Source organism: Heterodontus francisci, chromosome 30 (genome assembly GCF_036365525.1).
Source record: "Heterodontus francisci isolate sHetFra1 chromosome 30, sHetFra1.hap1, whole genome shotgun sequence".
In the NCBI taxonomy this organism is placed as follows: domain Eukaryota; kingdom Metazoa; phylum Chordata; class Chondrichthyes; order Heterodontiformes; family Heterodontidae; genus Heterodontus; species Heterodontus francisci.
In genome coordinates, this window is record NC_090400.1 from 57820876 (window position 1) to 57838177 (window position 17302).

Genomic DNA, 17302 nt, shown 5'->3' on the forward strand with positions numbered 1-17302 from the left:
TCATGCTTTGTAGTCAAACATGGAAGCCAATTTACACACAAAGGGCTGAATTTAGTGCGGCTGTTTAGAGCAGGAATGGTGGCATAGGGGCCAGAGAATCGCATCAGATGCGTCCGCCCGGAAATCCGACATCGTGACGTTGGTTCTGGATTTAGTCAGTGGCAGGAAAGCATCAAGGCGGCAATTTAAATTGATGAACACTTAGTTTTAATACGTTAGTATCTAATTCATCGCGATTCAATGGAGGGCTTGGAATTAAGTGAAGGACAAGTGGCCCTCATGAGCCTTCGGATTCCCGGCCATTGAAAGCTGGCCGCACCGAGACGAGGCCTCAGTGCAGCGATGGGTAGTCAGCCATGACCAGCACTGCATAGAGGAAGAGGGGGGAGTGGAGGCCATTTCGGCCTGCAGTGTTGTGCGTTCTGCAAGGGGAGTTGTGGTCTCAGGTGGCCTGCAAGGTGGCATCATGATCTTGGATGGCCTGCAAAGCAGGGGTTGTGGTTTCAGGTAGTCTGCAAGAGGGGAGAGGGGTCAAAATCTTGGGTGGTCTGCAAAGGGGGTTGTGGTCTTGGGAGAGAGTGCCAGCTGAGAAAGGTCGCGGGTTGTCTGCAAGTTGGGGGCAGGGGGACTTGGTCTTGGGTGGCTGTATCAGGTGTCCAAACTGTTGGGTGCTCATACAGCTGGAAGAGAGGGTCAGCGATCGACAAGGGTGGGCACTTAGGGCCATCAGGGAGTCTGCCGGGAGAAGTAGCAAAGGCACAGCTGCTAACGCAGGGTTGTCTCTGCATCGACAGCGCTCTGGGGGCCCACTGATCATCAGGCACGGGTCCCATACGCCCTGTCTTCTTGGACCCCCGTGGTGTGATGCAGCGCCTCCGAAGGCGGGAGGGCCAAAAGGCAGCTGTGCCTGCCTGTGAAGCTCCACAGCGTGAGCAGCAGCAGCCAGCCATGCCAAGAAGGGCCCACCTGTGCCAGGGAGTGTAATGGACTCAAATCAGCTACCTCCAAATGTCTCGTGTGGCATTGCCAGCGAAGACTATGGCTCTCCAGGGAGGCCATGACCAACTTATGCGCCCTGCTTCAGGACGAGCTGCGACCTATGGAATTTGGGTGTCACCCTATGCCAGTGGCCCTAAAAATCACAGTGGCACTAAACATTTACGTGTCTGGATCATTCCAAGTATCCACCGGGGACATGTGTGGGGTGTCCCAAGCAATGACCATCAAGGCAGTGACAAATGCCCTGTTCAAGATAGCGACTGTGTGCTACCAGACTGAACCTGACAGTAAGGCCATGAGGGCCATCAGATTCAGGGCCATCGTTGGATTCCCCCAAGTGCAAGATGTGATAGGCTGCATTCATGTGGCCATCAAGGCTCCAACGGACCTACCAGCTGCCTTCATCAACAGGAAGGGCTACCATTCCATCACATACAACTGGTCTGCGACCACCAAAAAAGTGTTTCCTGCAGGTCTGTACCCGCTTCCCAGGAAGGAGCCACGACGCCTACATACTTTGGCAGTCCCAGGTGCCACATCTTTTCAGCACCCCCACTCGCCTTCAGGGATGGATTCGCAGGGACAAAGGCTACCCATTGAAGTCATGGCTACTCACGCCTGTGAGGAACCCTTGCAATGCAGCGGAGAAGCGGTACAACACTTGCCACGGCTCCACCCGAGTCACCATCGAGCAGGCCATTGAGCTGCTGAAGATGAGATTCCATTGCCTAGATCGATCTGGTGGAGTCCTGCAGTATGCCCCAGCGAGGGTTTCGTGTATCACTGTGGTCTGCTATGCTCTGCACAATCTAGCACTGCAGAGGGAGAAGGTCTTGAATGACGAGGATATGACTGAATGATATTCCTCCACCGATGAGGAAGACGCGGAGGCAGGAAATAAGCAAGCAGCGCTGGATGTTGAAGCCCTTGCACAGGAGGCCAGGCAGATTGAATGATGGGCCAAGAAGGCAAGAGAAGATCTCATACTTATCTGCTTCCAGCCACCATGATGGCCACTCAGAGTAAAAACAATAGACTCTTGAGAATTGCTGAAAACAGAGACATGTTGTCGAAGCTTTTCGTCTTGCATTCATCAGGACAATACGCAAGAATAACCAAGGTAAGGGAAAACAACAACTTATACTGCATGAGAAGAGAGTGCTGATTGGTTGACAAGTAAACTCTGATTAGCAGAGGCGTTGCCATGGAGAATGCACCAGCTTACGGTGACTGACAGTTAACTGCCAAGCTTTGTTTGCAATTTGAACCAGGTAGCTTGACTCTGATTGGTCAAGGCACTGCCCTGCGAAATACACCAGTGAATGGCTGTCGGTTACTTTGTTCAGCTGAAACAGGCAGTGTGTGTGTACAGGGACAGTTAGCCTGTTTCAGCTCAACTTTATATGATGTAGCAGATGTCAAATTTTAAACGCCTGTGAAACCCCAAGTGTCCAGGTGGTTTTCTTTATACGTTTACGAGTGATTCTATGAGGTGTGTCCACAGCGCTAGCAGCTGGGATGGAGGCAGACTGCTGATCAGGCTGCCCCATGGCCTGTAAGGCCCTGGCTGCCTCGGGTTTCCTGCACAGGTGCAGGACTCTCTTCAGGTATTGCAGCTACTGGAGCTCAGCTCACTGGCGGAGGGGCTGAAGAGCCAGTGTCCACACCCTGAGCGCCCTGAGGGAAGCCCCCAGCTGTGGAGCTCAGCCTCTCATAGTTCAAAGTTCACCTGAATCTCCCTGCTCACCAAAGAAGAACGAGGAGCTGGAGAAGACTCCAGGCACCTCACCCTTCTCTCACCTTCACTGCTACTTTGAACTCATGGCCAAGGTGATAGTGTGTAGGTCTGTGCGCATTTGTGGGATCTGGCTCTCCATGAGGGTCGCCAACGTCTCAGTGGAGGAAGCCATGCGCTCACACACCTGAGATATGGCAGCACTCATGGCATGAATGGACTCCTCCATCATCCACGGATGGCTGCGAATTGCCTCTGCCAACTCTGCCAGATGTTGCCTTTCTTATTTCTGTAACTCCAGCATGCCCTGTGCAGTCGACACCAGAGGTTCATCTTCAGCCTGAGGCTTGGCATGGGCCTGACCACCCACAGTTCTCCAACTGTCAGAGGCCTCGGGTGTCTCAACCTCAGCCAGCTGCTCAGGCATGTGCACAGTGCTCTCAACAGCTTGTGACCCTGATTCTACAGCAGAGTAGAAACCCACCGAGCAGAAAGTATCTGAGCTGGTGGAGGGTGGGTGCAGGAGATTCATGGGATGGTGCTTCCTCTGACTGCGGTTCCTTCTCAGATGTTGACGGCTGTCTCCCTTCCACTTGAGACCTGCATAAGAGAACACAAACGTGTGGGGTCTCCAGAAGTGAACGGTATGTTGATGCAAGACAATCCTCACTCTCCTACGCAGAGACTCTAGTCTCTCCATCTGATATGGAGCGGCCGCTCTGGGTCCCTGCTAATTCTCGTGCCTCCTTCTCTGCTGTGGAGAGAGGCCGAAGATCTGGGATGTCTCTGCTAGTCCAGGATGTCTCCTTCCTGTTATGGGCCCTCTTGCCCTGCAAGTGGAAAGAGGGCGATAATCATACTTCACAGTGAGATATACATAACAGTTCTGCTAGTGGCAGCCCCTCATACCCTACTGGTGTATCACATATGGCTCATGTCCGTCCACTCTCAGGGGAGTTAACGGGGATGATCTGTGAAAAAGGTAGTTGTGGCCAAGATGCAGCCATGCATCTCTCAGGATGAGGTGATGCCTAACCCCGTCTGCTAGCGCAACTGTAGTGCCTCCATCCCCATGTCCTGCTTCCTCCTGTGTATCACCCTGGCAGTATGAAAGTTAGTGACCCTCTTATGGCACTGTACGCATGTCCAGGGGTGGGGGTGGGGTTTACCCCATGGCTGCTAACTTCCTCAGCTATCTCCATCCAGGCTTGCTTGGTCAGGCAGGAGGAACACTTCTTGATATTGCTGGGGAAGAGGACCTCTCGCCTTTCCCTTGCAGCCTGGAGAAGAATCCCGAGGGAGGCATCGCTAAACCACGGGGCCACCCTGTGTCTCTCCTCTGCCATCCTGCCAGTTCCATCTCCAGGGGTTGGGGGTCCAGGAGTCACTCCAACACCATTCTCAGTAATGAACAGCAAGCAGCAAATCAGTTCAAGGCAGCAATGCAAGCAGGGCTGGCAGGGCTTTAAATATGGCGCAAGCACCTGCTCCAGAGTCATCCGATGCCATATTCGGTGTCTTGCATCCCGCCCCTGCTGCGTGAGTGGCCAGACCCATGCCTCCATTATGCAAAGTGGCCACCCGCCACGTGCTTTTAGTGGGCTTGCCGCCCACATGACCAGTGGGAATGGCGCACATTTCTCGGTCTGCTGCTGGGAACCCACAATGGGCTCACTAAATTCAGCTCAAAGTCTCACAAACAGCAAAGGTGGCGTCGATTAAGGGATAAATATTGGCTAAGACAACAGGACAACTCCCCTGCATTTCTCAAATAGTGCCATCGGATCTTTTATATCCATCTGTGAAGGCAGAGAGGATTAATGGTTTAACACCTCATCTGAAATACAGCATATGCTCTAATGCAGCATACCAATGTTCCTGGAGTGCAGCTTGAACTCATGACCTTCTGATTCTGAGGCAAGAACACTACCCATCAACCAAGGCTGACTTTCATACAGTGCAGTGCTGTCACTAGTCCTACTCAGGATGGTGGCATTGTCCTATGAGGAGAGATTGAGGAGACTGCGCCTATATTCTCTACAGTTTCGAAGAATGCAAGGTGATCTCATTGAAGCGTACAAAATTCTTACGGGGCTCGACAAGGTTGATGCAGGAAGGATGTTTCCCCTGGCTGGGGGTTTAGAACCAGGGGACACAGTCTCAGAATAACGGGTAGGCCATTAAGGACTGAAACAAGGAGGAATTTCTTCACTCAGAGGGTGGTGAATCTGTGGAATTCTCTATCTGAGGGCTGTGGAAACTCAGTAATTGCCTATGTTCAAGACAGAGATTGATAGATTTCTAGATATTAAAGATATCAAGGGAGATGGGGATGGTCTAGGAAAATGGCGTTGAGGTAGAAGATCAGCATGATCTAGTTGAATGGCGGAGCAGGCTCGAGGGGCCGAATGGCCTACTCCTGCTCCTATTTCCTATGTTCGCATTTTGATACCCATATGCCATACAGAATTAAAAAACTGCACTTAAGACTTCAAAGTTACACAAAGCGATAATTATGCAATGTTCTTAATTCGTCACTTCATCCTCCATTTATAATACAGAACCACTGGAACTGGGTATCTGCTGATTCACTTAATCCTGCATATGTTCCATTTATATTACAGGGCGAATTAGGCAACAACGGATAACTTTGCATGCAAGGTTGAGAATTAGACTTTAGCAGAACTGGCGGTATGATGTCAAATTTGTTTCATTTGCCATCAGGCTGCGGCAGCTTGTATATCGGGATATTGTAGATTGTATATTGTAGATCCTTATATGGCAGCAAGGAGCTACATACCCATCATTTCATACTGCAATCAGAGACCTGTAATTTCACCCTTGCATTTTCAGTTTACAAGTCTCTCTCCAAACACAGCAACAAGTTTGAAAGGACAGGAACCCAGAAAATGCACATTACAAGGAACATAATTCTGGATTAATTTCAGCATCAAGTATGGCAGCTTGTGGGACAAAGCCTGGATGCACCTTGTTTCCATCACATTCACTGGGGGAAGTCAGGGGGAAACGCAATTCTTCTGCTCCGCTCACTATGCAGCTCCAGTATTCTGGCTGCCCCTTTTGGAGTGGCAGGATTCCACTCCGGCTATGGTTTGGGCACTTCAGTTGTGCAGCTCCCAATATCTGAAAAACCCATTGCCCAGGATTTGAGATGGGGGCCGATGGCAGGTAGAAGTTCTACCCCACCACTACAATCCCAATGGTGGAACAGCATTGCTGGAATTGCTCCCCGAGGATCTGTAGCTGTACTGCTGGATGTTTTCTATGCTTCAAATGAACATAATGCATAAACCTCACATGATCATCAGTGCATTTTACTGAAATCTTAGGGACAATGCTGATCTCTGCATTATGGAGCATGCTGTAATTTATGGCATATGTTTCCACAGACGGCAGCCATAATTTTGTTTCACTTTTTTATTCAATCACAGGATGTGGACATTGTCGGCCAGCATTAATTACCGTAACAAGGTAGTGATGAGCCGCCTTCTTGAACACAACTGAGTGGCTTGCTAGGCGATTTCAGAGGACAGTTAAGGGTCAACCACATTGCTGTGAGTCTGGAGTCATGTGTAGGCCAGACCAAGTAAGGACAGCAGATTTCCTTCCCTAAAGGGCATTATTGAACCAGATGGATTCTTACGACAATCTGGCAATTTCATGATCACCATTACTGATACCAGCTTTTTAATTCCAGATTTATTTAATTGAATTTAAACTCCCCAGCTGCGGTGGGGGGATTTGAACTCATGTCTCCAGATCATGAGTCCATTACTAGTCAAGTCACATAACCGCTATGCTACTGCACCTTGTTTGTCAACTTGTTTTCTTTTAAGAGAAACCTTGCAAACCAACTCATAAGTGAAAGTAACAAGACATAAAACAAGACTCGGTGAACTACAAAAAAGGACTCAGGCCTGCCTTGAGTTGTTATGGGTATGTGCCATTGCTTAAAAGGTTTATTTTTAGGTAACCCATTGTGTCCCATGGTACATCACATTAGGTTTAATTAAAATGATTTTTAGATCATAATTAGCAATACCTCTCCACCCACCATCCCAGTATCCCACCTTCCATCTCTGCAACATGAGACAGTTCTTGGTCAAGAAGGAAGGAGCACTTCCAGGCTCCTCTCAATGCAGCAGAGTACCAGAGCTGACTCAAATGCTTTGATTTTCTTTTCGTGTGAGGGAGAATGCTAGCCACCTCTCCTCCACTACAAATGAGATCAGTAACTCACTATATGGGAAATGTCAAAGACAGAAACCTCATCCTTACCACCTCGTAGAAAAGTGAATCTGACACCGACACACAGGGTGGTACCAGCCCACCACCTGTAACCAATAAAATATTTACAACTGTGTATCTTTTTACAACTAAAAGAGATGGAATTCAATAAGTTACTTTGAGAAAACAATTTAAAGAAGCATTAAAACTTTGAATGCGATCTTGTAACTTTATATAGCTTTATTAGGTGATAGTGCTACACTGAGCCAAGCTATCACCTCTGGGTCAGAAGGCTACAGGTTCAATCCACACTGCAGGCCTTCAGCTTTTAATCGAGACCAATAATTTGGCAAAGTACTGGATGAGACGTTAAGCTGAGTTGTCTGCTGGTTGCGAGGATTCAAGTAAATGTTAAGATCCCATGCACAATCCGAAGAAGAGCAGCCATTTCTCCCAGTGTCCTGACTAACGTTATCCCTTCAACCAACACTAGCAAAATCAAAATAATCATTCAGTCATCTCGTGCATGTTCATCCCCCTATCCCTGTAACCAACTCCAGCCCTACAACCATCTGAGACCTCTGCGTTCCTCTAATTATGGTCTCATGATTTCTAGCACTCCACCACTGTCGGCCGTGCCTTCAGCTGGCTTGGCCCAAAGCTCTGGAATTTCCTCCCTAAATCTCTCCAACTTTCTATCTCTCTCCTCCTTTAAGATGTTTAAAACTTACCTTTGACCAAACGTTTGGTCACATCCTAATATCTCTATGTGGCTCGGTGTCAAATTTCTGGCATATAACTCCCATGACGCGTCTCAAGACGTTTTACTACAGTAAAGGTGTTATATAAATGCAAGTATTATTGTGGGCTGCTGCATTCATACATGCGCAATGACTGCACAATGTGATTCATGCTAAGTGAAAGACTTTGAGATGTCTCTGCGAGGCATGGCAAGACGTGTGTAAATATGGGTTCTTTATTACTATCTTGGTCTGGGAAACCAGGTATTCAATAACAAAAACAAATTGTCCTTTAACGTAGTAAAATGTTCCAAGGCGCTTCACAGGAGTATTAGGATCGATGACCAAAAGCTTGGTCAAAGAGGTAAGTTTTAAGAAGCATCTCAAAGACAGAAATGAAGGTGGAGAGTTTTAGGGAGGGAATTCCAGAGCTTAGGGCCTACACAGCTGAACGCACACCGGCAATGGTGCAGTGATTAAAATTAGGGATGCGCAAGATATCAGAATTGGAGGAGTGTAGAGATCTCAGAGCACTGACAGACTGGATAAAGTTACAGAGATAAAGAGGGGCAAGGACATGGAGGGATTTGAAAAACAAGGATGAGAATACCTTTCAATGGAGGTGTTGCTGGATCGGGAACCAATGTAGGTCTGTGATCACAGGGATGATGGGTGAATGAGACTTGGTTTGGATTAGGATACGGGCAACAGAGTTTAGGGATGAGCTCAAGTTACTGCAAGAGAATCAATGCAGTCCATCCAATATGATTCAGGTTGGTTTCCGCTCCAAGTCTCACTGGCTCCAACCATTTGTTTTGTGCACTCCAAAAATAATAAGTAAATGGCATTTTTTTAAAAATGAATTTATAGGCTAAATTTACAGAAAGAGTAGCTCCCTTTTTATAAGCAAAGTAACTAAACAGAAGACACAAACTGCAAGTGCTAAGTGAATTTTGAGCGTCTAGACTTTAATATGCAGCTGCATATGATTATCTAAACCCGACATGGGATAATGTGGCTCAAAAGACCTGGATGGAAATTCACAAAAAGACTTTAAAGTTATAAACTCCACAGCAGTGAATGAGGAGGGGGTGAATAGTTTTCTGCTCATACTCAAGGTAAATATCACACGGTGCAAGGATATAGTTATTCCACACATGATTGTGTGTGCTGGATGTTATTACATGAAAATCAACAGTCACCACAATACTAGTACTGCACTCCAAGAAAATAAAATGATCGTTCACATCCATAGGTACAACAGTCATATCAACTACAATTTCATAGCTACAGCCTAGCCATACGTCGGGGGGGGGGGGGGGAGAGGGGGGGCGAGGAAGACATTAAGTGCAGACAGCCACTGCACCACAATCTACCCAGTTCCATAGGCATTAGGAACCCTCTGTCAGTCACCCAAGTGGCCATTTTGTAAGTACTAAGCTTAGATACTGAGCATCAACAAGCTACTTCACTATGGAGGGCTTCACAGTTCAACTTAATGTCCACAGAACATGCATTTCCAACAAGAGAGGATTGCTATTAAGAGCTTTAGTTGTATAGTAATTGAGTATTTAACTGTATTCAAGTGGTGAGCATTAACTGGGAATTCACCTGTGCTCCTATATATAGAAGTCGGCCCAACAGCCTGCCTCTCTTTCATGGCTACGTCCATGCCTGGGTGTCGCTGGAGAAGGAGCACGCAGTGTCCGCTGGTATGCTTCAGGCCTTCCGCAACCAGTGGGCACCGGGGGCGGCGCTTCGAGTGCTTCATCACCCCGGTAATGCCACTTCAATATGATTAGCTGAGTTTCCTTTAAAGTTTTATTTTTTTTCTGTGACAGTGTATTAATGGTGCTCCTCTCGGAAGGGGTACTTAGTTCTTCTTTATTAACAACCTCCTGGCATTTACAAGAGCAGACTGAAACTGTGATTGTTGGGTTAGAAGGTGCATGTTTGTAATATGTGGCACTGTAAATAAAAGCTCGTAAGTCTGCAAAGATTCTGCTCCAGTTTGATCCTTCACTGCCTTGCTATCTGGAATAGCACTGTTTTTTTCTCTCCTGTGACCAGGGGTTCAGAGGCCAGTTCTAGTGCCCAGCTGCTGCCAAAATAAGATCAACTCATTCAACACCAGCCAGGAATTAAACCCAAAAAGAATTTCAATCACGTTAAAAACAGAAGGAAGTCTATGGATTCAGGGCCAATCACCCAAGTGAAGAAGGCTGAATGGAGGCAACAAATTGAAGGAGGAAAAAAAAGGGAGTACAAAGAGGTAAGGGTGAAAACACAAGAGAAAACAAATTGCATGTGTGATTAAAATAAACAGGTAGCTGTGTCAGAAGGAGTTCCAATCTCTTGAGCACAATCAAGACTCATAACTGAGGTCAAACATCACTACACAAAGGCTGATGTGATAAGTCGATCCAACTGTGACATTAACTACCATACACCACTGCTTTCAATTGTAGCCCTGCGCAAAACACAAACCAGCCCCCTTGCTCAGTCTGACTCATTTATCGGAGACAAAAAACGTCTCTTTGACAGAAAGCAGAACTGCTTTAATGAAGCCGAGGAAGACAATATTACGCTGAGCAGTGAATTCTGCTGCTCTTTTAAAAAGTGCAGCAGTTTTAAGTTACGTCTGTAAACCGGGTGCAATCTGCTGGAGGAAGATGCAAAAAAAAAAATCACACTAGGGAGAAACCACACAGCAATCCCTTGACTCACAAACTGTTGTTTTACTGTTCACATACGGTTAGCAGAACAAGGTGAGCATTCTTTTAATCATGGAACACTATAAAGCCCATTCCAGGCTGCAATGGTCTAATAGAACTGTCGGTAACATTGTTGAGAAACTCTCAGTTGTAATGCCATCCCCACTGCTCCAGTCATTTCAATACCTACAGTGCCCTTTGGAAGTTGGAAATCCAAGTACTGAAATGATACACCCAAGGAATCAAAACAATTAGACAAAGTAATACAGTCTCAAAAACTGCAGTTTGAACACAGTTTAGAGCATTTTGCCTTTCCTCAACTAGTAAATCTCCATTGGGCGGCACAGTGGCGCAGTGTTAGCACCGCAGCCTCACAGCTCCAGGGACCCGGGTTCGATTCCTGGTACTGCCTGTGTGGAGTTTGCAAGTTCTCCCTGTGTCTGCGTGGGTTTTCTCCGGATGCTCCGGTTTCCTCCCACAAGCCAAAAGACTTGCAGGTTGATAGGTAAATTGGCCATTATAAATTGTCACTAGTATAGGTAGGTGGTAGGGAAAGATAGGGACAGGTGGGGATGTTTGGTAGGAATATGGGATTAGTGTAGGATTAGTATAAATGGGTGGCTGATGTTCGGCACAGACTCGGTGGGCCGAAGGGCCTGTTTCAGTGCTGTATCTATAATCTAATCCATCATTCCCCCATGGACATGTGACAGCCACTTTCTCACTGATCATTCTCACCTAAATGTACCCACAATGTTATATGGCTTCAACTCTGACTGAAGACGTGCTTGTGCAACTTCCAAACAGATTGCTTAATGTACAAATGAATGACCTAGTTCCAATCTAAGTGTGACATGGAGGGGCTGTGCAGTGCAAGAAGACATTTCAAAAGCTTCCATATAGACCAGCAATCTCAGCCCAGTAGAAGGCCATTTAGTCCACAACGCATTTGCCAACTCGACAACAACTATTCATTCTAATTTCATTTCCCTGTCCTTTCCCTGTACTCCTTAACATTTTCTTCCAAGCATTTATTTAATTTGATCATAAATTTTATGATTGACTCAGCAACAATACCCACTTGTAATAATACATTCCATATTATAATAACCCCTCACTTGAAAATATTTTTTAACCTTCTCCTTTGTGCTTCCAGTACGAATGCTAAACTTATGCCACCTTGCTGCTGATTCATCAACTAGCGAAAATAATCTTTTACTATTTATCTTTTCAAAATTTTGAACGTTTCTGTTAATCCTCCTTAACCTTCCGTGCCCCAATCATTACAACCTTAGTATTTCAAGTCTCGCACCATAACTATATCTTTTAATTCCTGGTATCATCCCAATGAATCTTACTATATACACTTTCAAAGGCTCCAATTTCCCTGCATAATGAGGTGTGCAAATTGTGCACCCAATTATGAAAGGATATCAGAGCCTTGGGAAATGTACAATGTGACCTAGCCAATCTCCTGCAAAGATTCACCACTACTTCCTCATTTTGCATTTAATACCTGATATTTGAAACCCAGAGTTCCTTTTTACAAAATTTTCCACCACAATCCTGCTTTTACAGTTTAGAAATTTTTGTTGCAAGACATGTGATAGCATTGGAAACTAAGAATTGAATCTCCTATTTTAACAACATACACTCGACACATACGCCCCTGCAGTCTAGCTGCTGATGCTAGTTTTGCACGGCTCTGTCACAGGTTTGAGTCTCAGTCCTTCCTAATACTTTTTGGGGTTTGCATGAAGATTTTTCCTCAGTTAAAATGGATTGCCTCATGAAAATAGGTCAGGTGGTGGGGCTGGAACCACGAGAAAGGGCAGATACTCTACTTCAATGTCATTCTGTTTGTCTGAAGTCTAGGATATTGGCGGATGGCACCTCATGATATCATCGCTGAAGAGCTGGTCAAGAGAGATTCCTGAGCCAGACAGTGGAAGGCAGCTCACAGACGCACCTTAAGTTAGGGATATCATCATATCAGGCCAGACATTAACCCTTCAACTGCCAGTAACACCACAATATTTAGTACCTCACACAGCTGTTTTCTTTAAAACAAAAAATTATTCCAGCATTGCTCTAGACCATCTGTTATAGTTGTTCCATAGAAAAGTGTGGCAACCAATTTGCATACAATAGTAAATGAGATGTGTGACCAGTTAATCCTTTTTTTGATGGTGTTGTTTGAAGGAAGAATGTTGGACAGGTTGCTAGAACTCCTTGCTCTATGAATAATGTCATGAGATGGTTTTACATCCAACTGAACAGACAGACAGCCTTTATTTTAATCTAATCTGAGAGACAGCATCTCTGAAAATGCAATATCCCATCAGTACTGTACTAGAGTATCAACCTAGATTAGGTGCTCAAATCCTGAAACAAACATAGAAACATAGAAAATTTATGGCACAGAAGGAGGCATTTGGCCCATTGTGTCTGTGCTAGCTGAAAGAGCTATCCCGTCTAATCCCACTTTCCACCTCTTGGTCCATAACCCTGTATGTTATGGCACTTCAAGTGAATAGCTGAAGTGGGAAATGAATCCATAACCTTCTGACTCAGAGTTGAGAGTATTACCAACTGAACCACGGCTAATTGCAGATTTGCAATGCAACAGTAAGTCTGTAACATATGTTGTGTTAAATCTACCTCAGAGTTTAAGGTGCACCAATATTGACAGAGGGAGATAATTTTTGAAAAAAATTAAGTTACCTTGAAATACGTTATCAATAAGGTGAAGCTAGTCATTAGCACATGAAGCACACAAGCATGGTCACACACTCTAACCTACCACTCCATCCTGCTCCATGTATGTTACCCTAAAGCAACCACACTACCTCTCAGAAACCTAGGTGAGGGGCTGAGGTCCATACTGGAGATCATCACCAAGGCTGAACAAAAGTAGGGAGAAGGCAAGATAGATCAACATGTATTTGTAACAAGAAGTGTATGAACAGTTAACTGTTTCTCTCTCCACAGACACTGCTGAGTATTTCCAGCATTTTCTGTATTTATTTTGGGTTTTCAGCATTCCAGCAATATTTCATATTTGTATTAATCCACAATTCTGAAGTTTTGGGAGAGACTGAGTTGGAGTAGGAGACAGTGCAATGAGTTTATGCTCTCAACAGGGGATACAGGAAGGAGGAAAAGCACACAACCAGGAGAAACAATAGAGCAAATTGCAAAGAGGTAATAATCACAATAACAATAGAAATAAAACAATCATTCATTCATGGAGAAATTATTACTTTTCTTTAAATTAGACCTTAATCATTAGTAAATCCCTCTATATAGCCATATATCTGTGGATTCTTCAATATCAGAACCAGTAAGATGAAGTTCTCAATCGAAGATGTGCTGCACTACAACAATTCCATACATTATTTTTCTAAATAAGCACAAGGGAGAGCCAGGACACATCAAGTGAAATTGGATTTCTGATCGTCTCTAACCCAAGTCTGCTGTTAGCCAAATTAGGGGCAGTTTGACAAAGTTTCACCTGATTAAAAGTGACAGGTCAAAATCCAACGTGACCTTTGGGTGCAAGAAAGCTATATAAACTGGTGAAGTCCCAAATTTAATCCCCAGTCCAGGCAGTGTTACAAACGGCCTCAGCATTCCTTGGCTGGAGAGGTGAAAAATATTTGCCAACTTTCCTACTCCTGATCACTATCCAGTAATTTCGATTCGGAAATACATTTGCATGGATCTCAGGTGAGGAGAAGCATTAGTGTGGGCATGGTCTGGGCAGATATGCATGGGAAAGGGTGCTGTTGACCCCATTGGAATTTGCAGGGTCAGTTCTTTTCCATATTGTGTGGCAGATCAGGAGCTCAACTCCTATGTAAAACTGGAATAAATCTCTGTGGGAGGGTGGAGAGGACTTAAAGAGACAGCGGCCACCCGCTTCTCCTGCAACTGTTCATAGAATGTACAATTGCAGTGATTTATTAACACAGGATTCCTCTGCTTTCTTAACACTTTATGCTGTCAACAACAGGCAATAGATGATCATAAAGGCTCAGGTAAATGGTGGAAGAACAAGGAGGGGAGTGATGTGGACGTACAGGCCTTTTCAATTAAATTCATCAGAGGAGACATGGCCTGCTGGGCTCATAGAGAAGATCACTTAAGATGGTTAACAGAACTATGTAGAGGAAAGTAGCAGGGGTGCCGAGTTCTACCTTTCTCAGGACAGCAGACTAACGACAGGAAAAGTTTAACAACCTGGCAAGACAGGCATGTTGTGAGAATATCTACCTTCTTTTCACTTTGGCATTATGAGACCACCTCCACTCATCAACCTCACTTACTAAATTGAATGGCATGCTTTCAGTCACATTGCACTCATCCAATTGGAATCAGTGTTTGGAGCTTTCCTCCTCAGCCCTTTCTGCCTACAGCCCCTTGTGACTTGCTTTTAAAGAAGTCAGAAGCAAAATGAAACTTATGGAATAACGTTTCCATACTTAGAGCTGTTAAGCTGTAGAACAGACTGTCAGTTGCTGCGGTGGATGCTGGCTAAAATGAAGCTTAGTTCATGACATCCCGAGTTCCAATAATTCAGATAAACAATTACTGACTTCCAGAGTTTAAGCATTCATTTGGCACTCAATTTACTACATAAAATGACTAATAAAATCAGGCTACTGTATGTAGACCAGCAGGAAACAACGGAAGTTGGTGGCTGAAATTACTGGAACAGCAAACTGAAATAGGGCCTACACCTGAAATATTTACTTGTCTATTCTCTCCACAGATACTGACTGATCTGCTGGGTGTTTCCAGCTTTTTCTATATTTCTTTTAAGATTTCCATCATCTGCAGTGTTTTAGATTATATTAGATAAAAGTCAAGTGGCTTGTTTTAATTCCTGCAAACGTCTGCAGTCAAAAGGGAATCATTACTATATGTAAGGGACATCCACATTAATTGGCAGCTTGTTGAGTTAAAGGTATCACTACTGCTTCTAACTCAGTATGACTTATATTTTCTTGGTTAAATCAGTAATAATTTTGAAACCCAAAGAGGGTTGCTAGGGATTCCACCTGATTAGTATTGAGTAGGCACCATAGAACTTTCTGAAATACATTAGTCTAATTCAACCTACAACTTCAGCTTCCTCTACAAACGTAAAATTGGACAACAGTCTGACTTTTAAACTAGATGTCCATTTTATCCACTTACTCTGTCTCATCATGTGGAGGCCATTAATAACTTGTTACAGTTTGCAATTAATTTTCTTCAACAGAAAAGCACATATACAAATTTAAGCCACAATTTTACCTTCTTCCCTGCCCCTACTTAACTCTCTGTCTGTTTCTGGAGTTGGGAACAGGTGGCAACCATAGGCATTGCACACAGGTTTTTGCCGTATAGGAGGAATTTTGACGAAACCCAAATAATGATGGTGTCATAACAAGAATGCCATAAAATGTCGGACTTATGGCTTTTCACATTACCTGTCCTTCCCCAACTGTCTCGGTATCAATGATTGTGACAACTCCGGGGATGTGTGGGCTACGTCGGGAGCAGCTATGTGTAGAAACCTCGTCCTCAATTGCCCCCGAGGGTAGGCTACCAGCCAGCCGCCCAACCGCTTCCCCAAACATGGTGAGTCCTGTCTTGAGTGTCTGTATCAATTTGGAGAGAGACAGAAAAAAGGAAAACAATCAAAACCAGCATCGACCCCATCACCAAGTACAGCCACAGAAAACACAGCAGTCTCCAGCCAGAACAAATGAGAATCAATGGGAAACTGTTTTGATTAGTGCTAAAAACTCTAACTGCAGTGATTAGAAAATACATTACAGATGATCAATTAGTAGCCAAGCGTTTGTTTTAATTATTAATGATTTGGCAATTTACACAAAGTCTGTTAGTGGGTTGTAGTGAAAGGATTTCCACAGACCAACATAATCAGGCGCCACACAATATTGACGATAGTACATGGTCAGGAAGCCTGATTAACCTTTTAAATGCCATCAGCTGCTCCCTCCATTAATGCTAATGGTGCTGCTCTCACGTAAGCCGTTAGAGCTCATTTAGAGGCTATCAGGTAACAGGGGAATACAGAAACAGGCTTCACTAAAGCAATTAACTACCCTAGGGTTAAATCAACCTAAAGCAGATGGAAGCAGCCAAGACAGTAATTAGATCGTGATAGAACTAAAGAGTTTTTATGGAATTCTGGATATCATGCAGAAGTCAGAAGGTCACAATATTTGCAAGTTTTTCGAATTAGGTGTGAACAATTTCTTAGGCTTGGGAGTCACTGTTTTTTTTGGCAAATGTGTGCCAATACTGACAGCACAACCATAATCAATGTCAATTAGCTTCAGTTCAAGGCAAAAATCACATTTCTTTTGTGTCAACACAGTTAATTGACAGTTGGCTCATTGGCACACGAAAAAGAATAAAAATGGACAGGTACATATGATTCGTTAGACCACAGGGGTAGCTATTTTTGAAATCTATTCTTTCTAAAATAGTGGCTCTTGCTAATTGGTGGACATACAAATTTCTTCCAGGCCCTAAGTGTTTATTAGTTGGGAGGGGACAGACTCTCCAAGATTAAGATAATTCACTTACAGACCATTCAAGTAAAAAGTACACATTCTTCCGTGTGTCTGTATGATGGCTGTGAACTGAAGACAGACCAAAGTGCAGATACAGCCCTTCAAGTTAAAAGCCGATCCAAGTTCCTCACGAAGTACACAAGCAAGTATGTTATCACTACCTGCTTACACCTTTAAGACACTGAAGAAAATGGCCATACTTCTCCAGCACTGATTTCACCTTGGGCCTTATACAGGACAAGGTGAGGTGGATAGCAGTCAGTCTCAGAAGCA

General features: G+C 44.6%; 1 protein-coding gene across 10 annotated transcripts in view; it reads right to left on the reverse strand.

Moving 5' to 3' along the window:
* The window catches only part of bcas3 (BCAS3 microtubule associated cell migration factor), a 999028-nt gene that overhangs the window by 737943 nt on the left and 243783 nt on the right, over positions 1–17302 (reverse strand). For all 10 annotated transcript variants that reach the window (XR_010968797.1, XM_068010741.1, XM_068010743.1 and 7 more), the window contains one exon: positions 15914–16084. Coding sequence is in view for 9 of the 10 variants with exons in the window: in XM_068010741.1 (XP_067866842.1) it covers positions 15914–16084 (171 nt within the window). In the remaining variant the exon portion in view is untranslated. The remainder of the gene's footprint in view (positions 1–15913; positions 16085–17302) is intronic.